Genomic DNA, 17,656 nt, shown 5'->3' on the forward strand with positions numbered 1-17,656 from the left:
GAATTTTTTGCATATTCCAGTTTGTACTTTTCTCCAAGGAGGAAAGGCCTTCTTTGTCCTTGTGCTTGGATGAGATCTAAACTTTTAAACTTTGAGCTACTGCTGTGGCAGGAGCCAGAAGCCTAATTCTACAGAAGGCTAGGAAAGGCGTGCGCCAAATTTTTAATTTTTCTTATATAGTCAAGGAGGTTTTGGAGAAGAGGAGAACCTGACCTGGGAACATTATTGGAGGGGTTCTCCTTTAATTTTCCACATTTTCTTTCCCCTTTTTTCCTTAAGGGACTTGTGGGAACTTTTGCTCAGAGGAAGTGAGTCATAGCCTCTGTGAGCCTCTGGAAGGAGCTAATAGCCAGGAGCTCTCTACATAACTATAGTCCCAGTTGTTTGAGCTCTTTAACAGAGCTTGGGGACAAAGTCCAAGCCAGCAGGGATTATTTACACTGGTGTTTAGCAGGGAAGCCCATAATCTTGTTCAGTGTCTCCTTAAGACTTTTCAGTATGGACGCTGAGGGACCAGCTGCAGTCACCTGCAACACTTGTGGGATCTTTGTATTCTTGCCCAGAGATGAGGGGAACTTCACCTGCACCAAGTGCAAGTTGGTAGCCCTCTTAGAAGAGAAAGTCTGGCTGCTGGAGGCCCAAGTATCTACACTTCAGCATCTTAGGGAGCAAGAGGTTTTCCTAAACAAAATGGAACAAAGGGACTTGGATGGGAAATACACAGAGGAAGTTGCTGGGGAGGAGGAGGTCACTTCACATACAACAGAAGTAGATGGTTGGAGGAAAGTCACACACAGAAGTAGGGAAACCAGGGAACGTTCTGGGAGTTTTCAGCTACAGAATCAATTTGAATCTCTGTCTATTATCAGAAATGATGAGGAAGAGCAGCATGGACAGACTGGGAGATCCTGGGAGTAACACCAAAGGGAGCAGCTGCTACTAAGCCTCGGAGGAGGTGTGTGGTCATGGTGGGGGACTCCTTGCTGAGAGGTACTGAACCAGTGGTTTGTGGGCCTGACAAGATGTCTCGGGAGGTGTGCTGTCTCCCTGGGGCAAAGATCCATAATGTGACAGAGAGGCTGACAAGACTTGTTAAGCCTACTGACCATTACTCCTTTCTTTTGGTTCATGTGGAAACCAATATTGCTGCAAGGCACAGCCTTCAGAATATCATAAGGGATTATGAGGCTTTGGGTAGGAAGTTGAAAGAGATGGATGAACAGGTTGTCATCTCATCTCTTCTCCCAGTCGAAGGGCATGGTCCAGGAAGGGAGAAGAAAATAGTGGATGTGAACAACTGGCTCCGTAGATGGTGCCACCAAGAACGGTTTAGATTCTTGGATCATGGACTGAGGTTCCATGAGGAAGGACTTCTGGTAAGGGATGGGTTGCATCTCACACCTGTTAGCAAAAACGTTTTTGCTAATAGTCTCAAAAATTTGATCAGGAGGGTTTTAAACTGAGTTATATGGGGGAGGGAAACAGTATTCTGGAAGGCAAAAGGGCTGGAGAAAATAGTCAAACTGATATGTAGAGGAAACAAGACAAACAGTGCAAGGACCCAATAGTGGGAGGAAAAAATGGTTGCACTACACTAACGCACAGAGTATGGGAAATAAGCAAGATGAACTTCTAGTACAACAAAACCAATATGATATAATAGGCATCACTGAAACCTGGTGGGATAAGTCTCATGACTGGAATATAGGAATAGAAGGGTATAACCTTTTCAAGAGAAATAGGCAAAACAGGAAAGGAGGAGGAATAGCCTTATAAGTCAGGGACATTTACACCAGTGAAGAGATACTGGACATCGATCCTGGAAGCCAGGTGGAGAGCATCTGGATAAAAACTAAAGGGGAGGGAAACAACAGGGATATTATTGTGGGAATCTACTACAGACCCCCACGTCAATAAAAGTATAGTGTCTAGATCAAGGGAAGTAATAGTGCCACTGTATTCTCCTTTGGTCAGGCCCCACCTGGAATATTGTGTCCAGTTCTGGGCACCACAATTTAAAAAGGATGTGCAGAAACTGGAGCATGTCCAAAGGAGAGTGACTAAAATGGTGAAGGGTGAGAAACAACTTAGGGAGCTGGGGATGTTTAGCCTGGAGAAGAGAAGGTTAAGAGGTGATATGATAGCCCTGTTTAAATATTTGAAGGGATGTCATATTGAGGGAGGAGCAAGCTTGTTTTCTGCTTCTCCAGAGACACAGACTCAGAACATTGGATGCAAGCTACAGGAAAAGAGATTCAACCTCAACATTAGGAGGAACTTCCTGACAGTAAGGGCTGTCCAAGAGTGGAACATACTCCCTAGGAGTGTAGTGGAATCTCCCTCCTTGGAGGTCTTTAAACAGAGGCTGGATGGCCATCTGTTGGGGATGCTTTGATTTGGATGGCCCTTGCGGTCTCTTCCTACTCTATTATTCTAAGATTCTATGAGGCATTTTTATTTACGTACATATTTTTAATTAACTAAATGATGTTTCTGCACATTTTTTCAGGCATTTTTATTTGCATATGTTTATTTCCATATAATTCTAGAGGAAGGAGGAGAATCTGGCATTTGCAGTTTCCTCCCAATTAAAAGAAATTGGAAGATGTGTGCACAAATGTGTGTGCATAATCCTGTGTACCATTAATTGGATGCATTTCTTTTAAAAATCAATATGAATTTGCTTTCCATCCCTAGGTGGGAAGAGCCCTGCTGGTGTACATAGACAATACTGATGCAAATAGATTCATATCCTGTCTCAGTGCAACCAAACAACCCACAGACTCAGGAAATTAGTATGTGAAATGAATAATTATAAATATTTTAGATGAATAAATGAGAAAGCTAAATTATCAACAAATATATATAAATATGACCAACCACAAAATCAGTAATTAATGAATGTATGGCATTTATAACAAACCACAAGTAGCATGAGAACAGTTCATACATTAATGACCATGTGGCTGGTTACATTTACATGTATTTGTCGATAATTTATCTTTTTTATTTATTCGTTTGAAATATTTATACATACTAACTTCATTTATACATTTCCTGACTCTCTTGGATTTTCTGTTGATAGTTCTTGTCAGGTCACCTATGTCCTTCTTTCATGTTCTGTTCTCTGTCGGTATAAGACAGATCCTTATGTTACTGGAAGTCCAGGACCTACCAATGATCTCTCCACAGGCTTGACAGATGTCTGCATATAGACTCTCAAAGCAAGCACAGCAGCAGGGCTGACCACCTTTCATAACATATCGCCGTGCCCCCAGGGGTAAGTCACACTCTAGGCAGCAGAAGTGTTCTTCATGCCAACGCATGCCTTCTGCTTCCATGCACTCTGAGGTAAAGATCAGCTGAAAAGAGAGAGAGAGAAGAGAGAGTATTGAAGTCCATATTGCCACATTTCAGATTATTAAAGTGGAAGCATGCTGTGCTGCAGTGAAAGATCCCACCTGGCTCTTAATCTAATGGTACAGTTTATACAATTTTTTATTGCATTGGTGAGAGTGTAGCATGAGACAGGAACTTTTCTTGGTTCCAGCAACCACATTTGGTTCTAGCTATGCAGCCAGGATCAGGCCAAATATGTAAAAACGAAAAGGTACACATATACAAAAACATGACTTCTTTCCTCTCCACCTGCTGCCACCTCTCAGCAGACAAGGATGGTGTATTTAAACCCACAGAGACATCTGCCTCAGCCTTATTTCACTTTTACTGCATAAATACCAAGAACACACCAGTTGCTGTCAGATATCAATCCTGATACACCATATAATGTTGCCAGATTTTGTACAGCTGCAGTCAAAATTTGCCAGGCAATGACCTCCACAGTAGACTAGTACCAACCTTGTCTTGCTATATTGGAATTTGAAAGGATTATTTAAATACTATTTTTAAACTGTATTTTTTACCTTCTTTTAGTCTGTATCCCCCTTTCTGCAGCGCATCAAACTGAGCACAGTCAGTTCTGAAACTGTTTCAAGTGTCAACAAGGCACATATAATCCAATCAGCAAATCACTTTAAATCATAGTGGGAATCATAGTGGGAACAGGCCCAAGATCTTTTAGATGTATTTAATCACCTGATCACAAGAAGCACAGCGTGGACGGAAGAATTCTGCATGATGCCGACCACAGTAAATCTTTTCATGGTGATGGAAGTAGATTAGATCTACCAAGGGTTCGTGGCAGGTGTGGCAGACAAAACAGGAAGGATGCCAGCAGAACTGGTCTCCCAGTTTAGGCGTAAATACAACTTGTTGACCTCTAAATATCATCTTACCACACTGAAAATCAAGCAGACAGGATCTCATTATCTAAGGTGCATGGTTATCTGTTCTTTCTACAGAGAAATATTAGAACAGCTGTAATAGCTTAAAATTCTACATAAAATAGAATGATTCTGTTAACAATATTTGCAGATTACACAATCTACAAAATTACACAAACTCTATAAATTCAAAACTTTTCTCTTACTGCAATAGGACAACAAGGCTTCCTGTTTGTCATAACTTGTTCTTTTTTGTGAGTTTTGCTACTCATAGCAACTAGTCTTCTTCCAACTACTAAAAATATTATTTCTGATTTCTCAGATGACAGAATGATTCTCATTCATTCAAAATAGTTCTCCCTAGATATAAAGGCCAGAAACCTTTTGAACTGAAAAATAAACTACTTACATAATGTTCTTTTATAAAGTTGAAGGCTTTCATGGCTGGTGTCGATAGTTTTCTTTGGGTTTTCCAGGCTACGTGCTCTGTTCTGGAAGTGTTTATTCCTGACATTTCACCTGCATTTGTGGCTGACATCTTGAGAGGGTGGTGGCGTGGATGTGGAACAGTGTAGAGGGTGTGTGTGTGTGTGTGTGTGTGTGTACGTACAAACATACATACATACACACACACACACACTTGTGTGACTCTTGGTTGGGAGGAAGTGATTTACATGTTAATCTGTGTGTTGGTCTGAGGATAGACCTCAAGGTGGGAGGATAAGCGAGGTTATGCTAGACACATCATGAACCATTATCAATCTGACAGAGCAGCAATTTTCAGAAGAAGAAATATTCATCCTATCCAAGGAATGCAATTTTGTTGTGACCGTCACCAGAATCCCAGTTGAAGACATAAGTGCCCAGGTTGAATCTGCCCTCCATCAACTCCCAGAGGAGGAAGCAGATGAGAGAACAGGAGAAACAGCAAGCAACTCCTGGACTCCAAGGGTCTCTTTCTCTCTCTCTCTCTCTCTCTCTCACACACACACACACACACACAGCACACACTTCCATGCCACCACTCTGAAGATGCCAGCCACCGATGCAGGCGAAACATCAGGAATACACTCTTCCAGAATGCAGCCACATAGCCTGGAAAACCCACAGAAATTGTGTTCTTTTAACTCATGCTGTCAAAAGGTAACATCCTGGGAGAAAAGTGGGATGTCCAGCCAAGCCATGCCAGAATTTAGCACCTGATTATCTTGCTGAAGCAACTATGACATACTCATGACCATCACTAGTGAGAGCCAGCACAACATAGTAGTTTGAGTGTTGGACTACGACTCTGGAGACCAGAGGTTCAATTCCCTGCTTAGCCATGAAACCCACTGACAGACCATCAGCAAGTCACATGCTCTCAGCCTCAGGGGAAGGCAATGGCAAACCTCTTCTAAACAAATCTTGCCAAGAAAACCTCATGATAGGTTCACCTTAGGGTTAACATGTTCAGCCATGTAAACCCACTGTGTGATCTTGGGCAACTCACACAGCCTCAGAGGGTGACAATGGCAAACCCCTTCTAATGAAACCTGCCAAGAAAACCCCATCATAGGTTCGCCTTAGGGTCACTATAAGTTGGAAAGGACCTGGAGACACACAACAACAAACAAGGTTGCTATACATCAGAAATGGCTTGAAGACACACATCAGCAACAAATGACCAATACCAAGATTAGGAAAGCTCACTTTTTTGCATGAGTACTCATTAGTTGTGAGGGACACCAGGCATCGGACACCTTGCCCCAGTGATTCCTGCCGTCGTCGTGCAGCAAATGTCCGTAGCTGCTCCCTCTCTTCTTCCCCAATGGATGAACAATATCGCTCCTTGAATAAAAGCAGCAGATGGTATGAAAATCTCAAACATTCAGATAAATATACTCACTGACATAGACTAGAGGCCAAATCTTTTGTGGTTAGAGAACTTTTAAACAATGGTTGAAGCTGTACTATAATTGTGATTTTATTTTTGTATTTTGCTACCACTGAGTGGACATGGTTCAGAAAAACAGTTTTAAAATAATCAAAAATAAACAAGAACTGGAGAGTAAAAAGATACTAATTATCCAAATACCCCATGCCATATTAATGATAACAGGAAATAATGTTGCTGCTGCTGCTATTGTTAAATGAATATTCCTCTTCTTTCCTTAACAGTGAAATCCTCTACATGTTTACTCAGAAGAAAGCTCTGTTGCGGTCAATGGGGTTCACAGTTAAGAGTGTACATGTTTCCATTCAAGCTCCACTTTTTCGATGCTTTGGAATGCTTTGGTGGATTTTCAAAGGCTAGAGCACTGCATCAGCATTATTAATCAAGCCATTCTCTTGCACAGAACGCATGAAGAAAATGGTACAATACCCTACAGAGGCTGTATGCTGAGTGAATAGTGACATCATATAGTTTAGCCACTAGGAGGCACTGTACCTAGATGTCATTGTTCTGTTATTACTGGGGAAGAGACAATAAAGTTCTTGTCTAGCTTCCTGACTGGTAGTATCTTGAAACTCTGTCAAGGCAATATTTATAGTTAGTGAGAACTTAGTGGCCCTTGTGTAAGTCACCAGATCCATGACCCTATCAGGTGACAAACAGCCTACAGCCTATGTTGGACAGATTCTTTATATTCCCTCAGAGATTAGGAAGTGGAAACAAACACAGAGTCTCTATGTTCCTGAAAGTTAAATGGTGGGATGGAAGAAAGAAGAAGGGACCAATTATTTGTTTTACTTTGCTTCCTGTTCTTTCTCAAATAGACATCCCATTTGCCATTCCCCTCTGGTGGAAGGATATGGAGATAGAGGAATCCATTTTTTCACTGTTACTGTATAATATCCATATATCTGTACCATAGTTCACAAAAGCTCTGAATGAAGAATAACTATGGAATTGAGAACCTAGACTCTGATTAGAGGTCTCTGAATGATTACAATTAGTGGCACACACGTGGCCACATCATTGCAAAGACACAGACAGTGCTCACAGCTTTATTAGTGCATAAAAGGAAGTATCTAAATCTATGTGGCTCTGAAAAGTTAAGTTTTATCAGGCTTTTTCAACCAAGGGTTGCACAAGGCAAGACAGCTTAGTACAGTGTGGGTGGAAGGTTTAAAATTCTTACATCACAATCTTGTGGGGGCAGCTGCTGGAGGAGAGTTTTGATGCGGAGCTGGTTCTGAATGATAGTGGGGATTGCATCTGATGAGTGATTGCCAAAGTCTGATGACACCTGCAAAAGAAAATGAGACAGAAGCAGAGCTGGCGCTGAGAAAATTTCCCTGAGTTTGGGAGGACTAAGAGTGCTCACATTATGACCTTCCCTATAATCTTCCCTACCTTAACAGACCCAGCTGAAGTTCTTAAGTATTTCCCATAGGAAGAGAAAAAGTCCTGCAGGATGGGTTTTCCTGCTCAGGAGCGAATGAAAACTGACTAGAAAAGCAAGAAAAAGGGAGTTGGTTCAGCATTCAGCTGCATTAGCAGGGGCGGCCAACATGTACCAGATGTTGCTGGACTGCAATTCTCATTGTCCCCCACAAACAGCTAAGTTGCAAGGGCTGATGGGAGTGACAGTTTGACAAGATCTGGAGGGGCTCCAGTTGCCCACCTCTCATTTATGGCATATAAACTTTAACTCTGTTTCTCAGAAGTTAGCTCCGCTCTGATCAACAAACATATGGTCAAGCAGTGATGCATCCATGAATTCAGTTTGCTTTACTGATTTTGACTGTCATCTCTTCCAACTCTTCTCTTACCTAGAATCAGAAATTGATTGACTGGAAAAAGCAGAGGCACCTCACTGCAGTATCTGCGCAGAGTGCAATGCAAAAAAACTGGGCTGTTTTGGTTACTAGATCTAAAGGTATCAAAACATGGACAATAGTCAAGTGATAACAAAGAAAAAGACCAACTCCTGTAAAATATAGACCCCACAGTCCTTCAAGGAGCACCACCTGCTTCATTGGTCTTTCAACAATTATAGCAAAAATAAATGGAGGTGTAAAAGGAAGGGGCTTGCTACCCACCTCTGCTAGGGCAATCTCTGAGGTTGGTCCCAGATAATCTTCAAGGGCACAGCCAGAATCACTGTCTGAAGATGAAACAGGCAGGAGAGTGCCCAGGGTTCCACTGCATGGAGCTTTCTCTCTCTGGGAGCAAATGGGGCTTGGTTGGGACATCCGCAGAAAGGTGCTGGAAAAGAAGAGTTTGTGGGTGCTTCCAAATGCAGATTTGTGTACAATCAGCATGAGGATACTGTCCAGATGACACTATCATCCTGTGCATAGCCCATGAATTATCATGGTCTTCTTTGCTTTACCACCTAGTGGTGAAAATTTGCCAAATAGGAAAAATCCTAAAAAATTAAACTATTGCCAAAGTTAAGCATGACACTCATAACTTAGCATCTCCTGGTCTGATCCCCCAAAACCTACAGTACAGGGCAGTGGCCACACCAACAGAAGGAAGTCTGTTCTGCTGGTGATCAGGCTACAATGAGGAATTGCAACAGGGCTACTGCCTGGGTTGTCACAGCCTCGCTCGCTGGCAGGAGTGGGGTAGAAACATCATCCACTCATGCTCTACACGCCAGCAAAACAGACTTCTTTGTCTTGGAATAGCTGCTGCCCAGGTTTGAGTGGCAGTTACAAAGATGCGTAACTCTGGGTTTTGCATCTCTAATTGTGATAGTGAATATCAGCCTATATCTATTAAATACACGTCTTTTGTGTGGCTACAAACTCCTTCAATGTTCTGTTCTCTGCCTAGTAAAAGAGTTTGTAGCCTTGCAAAGGATGGACACATTTTGTGTTGCTAATGAAATTTAACTTTTATTTTCTGGATTTTAAAAAGCTTTGTCTCTCAGTACCACATGAAGAGGAGGAGGAGTGGTCTGCCTACATAGATATCCCTCCATACCACCCTAACTCAGAACACCTACAACATCTTGACAAAATGCAAGCCTGTGAGTAACATGGTCTGTTTCTTTTCTTCCTGTATGATTTTTAATACCTTTGACTGATTAAGAAGCCAGTGGGGCTTCCAAAGCTTGCAACATGTATTTTGTGCCTTTTGGTTGACCCAATAAAAGTATCACTGTTTTGTGGTTTTTGGATGTTATTGTACTCTGCCCTAAATAAGACATTTACATTTAACTAGTATGTATATGTGTTGGAAATATTAAGCAAATACAGCAAATACATTTATCTCCTTTTAAAAATAAAAACATCTTGCCTTCTTCTTCACCTGCTTACTCATAGAGTTCTTGTCAAAGTGCAAATATGGGCATTTCTGTAGGCATAGCAAATACTGGCAGCTGTTTCAAATACCAAGACTAACAGCTTCTGTTCTAACATGCACACATGTAAGGGATGTTGGTTTCTGTTCTTTATAAATTCTCTTATTATGAGTATATTTTGTATAATAGACATGACTGTATTAGCATCACTAATGCAAGACTTGGGATTTTTCCACAAGCTGCTGAATAAATAGGTGAACAGATAGATGGGTGTTATACAAATACACAGGTGTAGCACATGCCAGATGGATAAATTCAATCGAGGTGGTCATGAGCCTGAAATTACAGGACCCAAGCAATGCAGTGGAGAACAGGAGGTCTTGGGGATGTCTCATTCATTCAATCACCATAAGCTGTGGCTGACTCGATGGCAGTTAACAATAATTAGCAAATCCACAGAAAACCCATCACTTGAATCTTGATCTCCCAGACTGAAGTTCTGTTGCTGTTGGTATTTATTATCTGCCTCTCTACAAGTACTTTCTTTACTAGAATATGATGTCTAGCCATCATATGAAAATCTCCATGAAACTTAAACATGCATGGCAGCCATCTCCTTTTACCCATATAAAATATTTGCAGGTATTTTTATCCTGCTTTTCAGGACTGACTTCAAGTTTGGAGAGTCCTTGTGGGCTTGCCTAGTGACAGTTGTAAGTAGCAGCAATGCTCTGATCAGCCCCTGCTGTCTGGCTCTAGATGCTACCATTTTAGCTTCCCATAGTGGATACATGGTGGGATATTCATCTATGATTCTCACATTTACCCTCACAGCACTGACTGAGTGAAATGGATTTCTGTTCTTCCCAAAACTGACTTGGTGTAAGCCTTATGGCAAAATTAAACCAGTGTCATATGTAGCTCACATATGTTTGGGAGGTTCACAGAAGGTCTCCTTCCCTGCCCTGGCACTTGAGACTGGCATCTGGTACATTATAAAAGCAAGGAAAGCTTTTTGACTGAATGATGGCCCCTCTTTATTCTGCTTTTGATCCATGTCAACACATTTTTCTTCAGAGGGATAAAACATGGTATTAAGAAGATGAATAAGAATATTGTTATGGGATTGTAGGTTGAGATGGATGATCTCCTCGGATCCATTCCAACTTGATAGCTCTTTATTCTGATAGAAAGGGTGGTCCTGAAACCTGCCTGGCAGGTTTTGCTTAAGCACTTCATCTGGCTGGGCACATTCTTTAGTTAGGTAAATTAAGGTGATAAGTTGCCATAGAGACTAATTTAGAAGCAGACAACCTTTTTACCTCTGAAGGCCATGTTCTGTAACTGGAGATACATCAGGAGCTGCATTCTGAATGAGGCCAAAGTAGATACAAATAAAGCATAAGTGAGTAGTGCCAGACCATGCCCCGACCCAAACATCCATCAACACCCTAATTCCCCTATGTACTGATTTGGGTTACCCTTTGATCTTTTAGTGCTCATCCTTATTTAACTATATGGTATGCATAACCAAGACCTAAGCAAGAAAGAACAAGGAGAAGTCACCACTCCCAGCTGTACTCTTCTGTCATGGCCAGCCAAGATCAGCTCTCGGAGGAGGAGGATGAGCCTCCTCCAGAGCAAGAGCTAATTGAGGCTACACCAGGTGATAATCCTGCTCTGCCAGGTCCCAGCTGTGCTCTCCCAGCCCCAGAGGAGGAGGCCCAACCAGGTCCTAGTGCTAGTGAGATGCCTCCTGTGGTGCAACAGCCTAGTGGTGACTCTGGGGAGGAAGCTTGCCTGGATGTGCCTACTTACAAACAGAGAAGGGCTGAGAGTGTTTGCAGGCGCAGATCCCAGAGGATTGCAGAGAGGCAATTCGCCAACCAGCCTCAGGTGACATGGGGGAGAGTTTCCCTTACTTAAACTGTAGAGAGGCCTCCACTCAGTGTCAGAGTTTATTGCATGATCCCTTGGTGTGATTGCTGCCGGCACTGGCTCCTTGTATCTTGACTCCTTGTTGGTTTGACCTCGGACTGGACCCTTGTTATCTTCTGGCTGCTTTGACCTTGGACTGCTTTGACTACTCTGACTCCCGGTATCCTGACTTTGGCTTGGCTTTCGGACTGCTTTGACTTCTGGTATCCTAACTTCGGCTTGGTTTTCGGACTGCTCTCACGCTTACTCCTTGCAAGGTCTGTGGACTGCTTTCACTTGTGCTTAGCCATTCTTATTGGCATAGTGTGGTGTGCTGGCTGCAGTCCAGGACACCTTCCAACATTTATTGCAATGCTGATATAGGCCTGAGGCATAGAAAGGAAATGGGCAATAATCTATAGTAGGGATGAACAACTGTTAAGATCCTTTGCTGAATGTTGCCCTACTGCTGAATTTTGCATTTTCATTTGACAACAAAGTTGTAGGCTAGGGAATGTGTACCTTATTTTAAAGCAGAATCACACACCTGGAAGCTTCCTTGAATTGAATTTCTGATTTAAAGCAAGAGATGTGTCCCCACTTGCCTCATGAAAAAATGTATTGGAGAGGAAAGTTGGGTGGAATTGCACCCCAAATTTACTGGGATGATGTGGCACCCCCCAAAGTATCCATCTTTGAAAGCTGAGGGATTCTATGAGATTTATCCTGCTGGTATGACTGGTGGAGTCACTCTAAAAAGGACTTGTCTATATCTACCTTGTGTGTTTGTCTGAGAAGACAATTGAGCAACTGGGTGCCGAAAAATTAGCTGCCCTGAGACCCTTTGTGGTTGAAGAGTGGGGCATAAATACTCTAAATAAATAAATAAATGATGATCTCAGCACAGCCTCATCATTATGAGCATTCTTCGCCTTCAATGCAAGGTAGACAGAATTTTTATTATGGTCATAGACCAGCACAAACCTTCAATGCAAATATCCAAAAATTGCACAAGACACATATTGACCCATTAGGAACTTACTTGCAGGCTAGCCAGAAGGGCAAATTCCCAAAAAGGATGTCTCCTCTCTCCTATTACAGATGTTTAGTTTGCTGGATACAGATCTTTTTACCAATCTCTTGATTTTCTGGCCTGCTTTATTTAATAATAATAATAATAATAATAGATTTTATTTTTATCCCGCTTTTCCGCAATGATCAAAGCGGCTTACAGATTAAAATTCAACATAAAAATACATATCAATAAAAACAATCAACATAAAAATACATATCAATAAAAACAATGTAAAAATATCATATTAAAAACTATTACACAGTCAGCTTAGTTGAATTGATCCAAAAACATTGCGAAAATCGTTACACAATAGGGGGAGAGGGCATAATATCACATCTCATGGGAGGAAAGCTTGGTGAAAGAAAAAGGTCTTAAGGTTCTTTCTGAAAAGATCCAGGGAGGTGGTGGAACAGAGCTCGTCGGGAAGGTTGTTCTACATTTTTGGGGCTGAGATGGAAAAGGCCCTTTGCGAGGTCACCACATATTGCGCAGTTGGGACCTTCAGCAGATTCTTCCCAGCTGACCTGAGTGTGCGGGGTGGATTATATGGGGGGAGGCGGTCCTCCAAGTACCCTGGGCCCAAACCATTTAGGGCTTTATAGCTAATTACCAACACCTTGTATTGGGCCCGGAAGCGAATAGGCAGCCAATGGAGATCTTTTAGGAGTTATATGGTCTGCCCTGGAACATCCAGCGACCAATCTCGCAGCCATATTCCGCACTAATTGAAGCTTCCGGGTTTGGTCCAAGGGTTGCCCCATGTAGAGTGCATTACAGAAATCCAATCGAGAGGTTACCAGAGCGTGTACTAGTTTCAAGGTCCCCCCGGCCCAGATAGGGTCGCAGCTGGCGTTATCAACCGAAGCTGATAACAAGCGCTTCTGACCGTCGCATCCAGCTGAGATGTCAGTTGGAGTGACGAGTCCAGAAGCACTCCCAAGCTGCGAACTGAGTCCTTCAGGGGATGGATGACCTAACTGTGTGTGTTTCTGTTATTAATCACAGAATCATAGAGTTGGAAGAAACCACAAGGGCCATCCAGTCCAACCCCCTGGAATTAGTTGCATATCATTCTTTTGTTTGTTGTTGCTGTGTGCAACATTTCTGACTTACAGAGACCTGAAGGCAAACATATCATTGGGTGTGTGTGTGTGTCTGGGGAGAAGACTGTGTGACTTGCCCAAGGTCAACCTATGGGTTTCCATGGCCAGATGGGGAAGTGAACCCTAGTCTGCTACATATGCCATATGTCACCTTGAACAATTACTTTTAGAACAAAAAGGTGGAACATAAATACATTAAATAAATTAAATACATATCATGCAATTTATTTTTATTGAATTGTGAGTTGCCTTGCATTAATTGGATACAGATGCTGGAATATAAACAATAGCAATAAATAATAAATAAATAAGGTGCTAACAACGGAGCCTAGATGTACCTCTAACTTCTAAAAGTGGCCTGTATAAATAAAACTTGAAGCTATCACATTGCCTGTGTTATGTCTAAAGTCACTATAGTGCAGCAGACATGTATTTACACTATGGAATAACCAGGTCCAGTCCTACTACTGGGCAAAGTCTCATCTGATGCTAAATTATATGGAAGAATCAGCAGTGGTCATCCCTGGCCATCTGCCTCCAAAGTGTATGTTCTAGGCAACCAGTTTTGGCTGCTTTAAACTAATCTTTTAAACTCTGGTGGAGAATGTTTGCTTACCATTAAGCTTGAAGTAAGATTCAGTCCAGTGAGCTACTCTACTAAAAGGGTAGTGGGTACCATTCCTTCACCTTAGGCAGGAAAATGTCTTATGCCATCTGGAGAACAACTTAAGCTTGCTGGAACTAGTTCTGTGCAAATTACATACAGCTTCTTCCCTTTATGTATAAACCATGGAGGATTTTTAAAAAATCAATCAATCATTTTATTTTTACCCCATCTACCCCTCCCCAAGACCGGGACTCAAGGTAGACTACAGTAAAACAACAACAACAACAACACCCTTACATGTAGTGAAAACCATATTCAAGTTAACATCAGAGACTGGTGAAAAGGCCAGGTCGTCAGGGGCCTTAACGTTGCTGTTTAGCAGAGGATTTTTTGAGGAGGAAGCCCACAGTCTTGTTTCAGTCATTACTAAAGACTTCTCAGTATGGACACTGAGGGAACTGCTGCAGTCACATGCAACACTTGTGGGATGTTTGTCCTCTTGCCTACAGAAGTGTAGAACTTCACAGGCACCAAGTGCAAGTTGGTAGAGCTCTTGGAGGAGAAAATACAGCAGCTGGAGCCCAGAGTAGCTACACTTCAGCATATTACTGAGCAAGAGGATTTCCTGGACAGAATGGAACTAATCACAAGTACCACACAGAGGAAGTTGCTGGGGCGGAGGAGGTCACTTCACATACACAGGAGGCAGACAGCTGGAGGAATGTCACACAGAAAAGTAGGCCAAGGGAATGTTCTGGGAGCCTGCAGCTAGAGAATCGATTCAAAGCTCTTTTCCTTATCAAGGAGGATGAGGAAGAGCAGCATAGACAGACTTCAGGGACAGAGCAGGGGGAGCCTGAGAGTTCCACTAGAGGGAACAACTGCTGCTAAGCCTCGGAGGAGGCATGTGGTCGTAGTGGGGGACTCCTTGCTGAGAGGTACTGAACCAGTGGTTTGTGGGCCTGACAAGATGTCTTGGGAGGTGTGCTGTCTCCCTGGGGCAAAGATTCATGATGTGACAGAGAGGCTGACAAGACTTGTTAAGCCTACTGACCAATACCCCTTCCTTTTTGGTCCATGTGGGAACCAATGATACTGCAAGACACAGCCTTCAGAACATCAGAAGGGATTACGAGGCTCTTGGTAGGAAGCTGAAAGAAACGGATGCACAAGTTTTCATCTCGTCTCTTCTTTCACTTGAAGGTCATGACCCAGGAAGGGAGAGGAAAATAGCAGATGTGAACAACTGGCTCCACAGATGTTGCCGTCAAGAATGATTTGGATTCTTCAATCATAGGCTGCAGTTCCATGAGCAGGGACTTCTTGCAACGGACGGGTTGCATCTCATGCCAGTTGCAAGAAATGTTTTTGCCAACAGTCTCAAGAATTTGATCAGGAGGGCTTTAAACTGAGTTTCGTGGGAAAGGGAGACAATATTAAGGAAGGTGAAAGGGCTGGAGAAAATAGTCAAACTGACATAGAGGAAACAAGACAAATAGTGCAAGGACCCAACAGTGAGAGGCAAGAGGCATGGTCTGCGATGTCACTACACTAATGCACAGAGCATGGGAAATAAGGAAGATGAACCCGAACTCCTAATACAACAAAGCAAATATGATATAATAGGCATCACTGAAACCTGGTGGGATGAGTCTCATAAGTGGAATGTAGAAATAGAGGGGTATAACCTTTTTAAGAGAAATAGGCCAAACAGGAAAGGAGGAGGAATAGGACTATATGTCACAGATATTTACACCAGTGAAGAGATCCAGGACATCAATACTGGCAGCCAGGTGGAGAGCATCTGGATAAAAATTAAAGGGAGGAAAACAACAAGGATGTTACTGTGGGAGTCTACTACAGACCCCCCAGTCAGATGGAGGAATTGGATGATGCCTTTCTAGAACATATAACTACACACTCAGAAAGGAAAGATCTAGTAGTGATGGATGACTTCAACTATCCTGATATTTGCTGGAATTCAAACTCAGCAAAATCATCAAGGTCTAGCAATTTCCTCATTTGCCTCAAAGACAATTTCATTGTCCAAAAGGTGGAAGAGGCAAGAAAGGGGTCAGCTATTTTAGATCTGATCCTAACCAACAAGGATGACTTGGTTAACGGGGTGCAAGTGGTGGGATCATTAGGTGGAAGTGACCATGTTCTCCTGGAGTTTGTTATACAGTGGAAAGGAGAAGCCAGGCAAAGTCAGATTCATATGTTAGACTTTAGGAGAGCGGATTTCAGTAAACTTAGAGAAGTACTGAGGATGATCCCGTGGTCAGAACTACTAAAAGAGAAGCGAGTTCAGGATGGATGGGAGTTTCTTAAAAGGGAGATACTGAAGGCACAATTTCAAACAGTTCCATTGAGAAAGAAAAATGGGAGGTGTCTCAAGAAACCAGGATGGATGACTAAGGAACTTTCAACTGAGCTAAGTTTTAAATGGAACATTTATAAGAAATGGAAAAAGGGAGAAATCACGAAAAAGGAATTCAAAGAAATAGCGAGCACATGTAGGGATAAAGTCAGAAAAGCTAAAATGCAGAATGAACTCTGGCTTGCTAGAAAGGTTAAAAACAATAAAAAGGGCTTTTTTGGATATGTCCGCAGCAAAAGGAAGAAGGAAACGGTAGGACCACTGTGTGAAGAAGATGGCAAAATGCTAACGGGGGACAGAGAAAAGGCAGAATTACTCAACACCTTCTTTGCCTCAGTCTTCTCAGAAAAGGCAAAGGGTGCTCAACCTGAGGATAATGGAGCAGAGGACAGAATTGAGGAATTTCAGCACAGAATAAGTAAAGAGATAGTAGAGGAATACCTAGTTATCTAAATTAATTTAAGTCTCCAGGACCAGATGAACTACATCCAAGGATATTAAAAGAACTGACAAAGGTAATATCAGAGCCATTGGCAATAATCTTTGAAAACTCCTAGAGAACAGGAGAAGTCCCAGCAGACTGGAGGAGGGCAAACGTTGTCCCCATCTTCAAAAAGGGAAAAAAAGAGGATCCCAACAATTATTGTCCAGTTAGTCTGACATCAATACCAGGAAAGATTCTGGAGCAGATCATTAAACAGAGTCTCTGTGAACATCTAGATGGCAATTCCATAACCACAAAAAGTCAACATGGGTTTCAGAGAAACAAGTCATGCCAGGCAAATTTGATCTCTTTGATAAAATTACCAGTTTAGTAGATTAAGGGAATGCTGTGGATATAGTATATCTTGATTTCAGTAAGGCCTTTGACAAAGTTCCCCATGATATTCTTGCAAACAAGCTTGTAAAATGTGGGCTAAACAAGGCAACTGTTAAATGGATCTGTAATTGGTTGACCGGCCGAACCCAAAGGGTGCTCAACAATGGCTCCTTTTCATCCTGGAGAGAAGTGACCAGTGGGGTCCCACAGGGCTCTGTCCTGGGCCCAGTG

The 17,656-nt window shown here is 42.3% G+C and overlaps 1 protein-coding gene across 2 annotated transcripts in view; it reads right to left on the reverse strand.

Annotated features, from left to right (window-relative positions):
* The window catches only part of LOC149316027 (prickle-like protein 1), a 20,787-nt gene extending 8,258 nt beyond the window's left edge, over window positions 1–12,529 (reverse strand). For both annotated transcript variants that reach the window (XM_089514637.1, XM_089514636.1), the window contains exons 1-6: window positions 12,483–12,529; window positions 8,313–8,478; window positions 7,409–7,516; window positions 5,976–6,113; window positions 4,096–4,299; window positions 3,176–3,362 (exon numbers count right to left, since the gene is read on the reverse strand). In XM_089514637.1, the coding sequence (XP_089370763.1) occupies window positions 3,176–3,362; window positions 4,096–4,299; window positions 5,976–6,113; window positions 7,409–7,516; window positions 8,313–8,465 (790 nt within the window). In that variant the 5' untranslated portion in view covers window positions 8,466–8,478; window positions 12,483–12,529. The remainder of the gene's footprint in view (window positions 1–3,175; window positions 3,363–4,095; window positions 4,300–5,975; window positions 6,114–7,408; window positions 7,517–8,312; window positions 8,479–12,482) is intronic.
* Between the last annotated feature and the right edge of the window lie 5,127 nt (window positions 12,530–17,656).

Source organism: Sceloporus occidentalis, unplaced genomic scaffold (genome assembly GCF_023333645.1).
Source record: "Sceloporus occidentalis isolate IW3139 unplaced genomic scaffold, rSceOcc1.0.p SCAF_3, whole genome shotgun sequence".
Classification (NCBI taxonomy): Eukaryota; Metazoa; Chordata; class Lepidosauria; order Squamata; family Phrynosomatidae; genus Sceloporus; species Sceloporus occidentalis.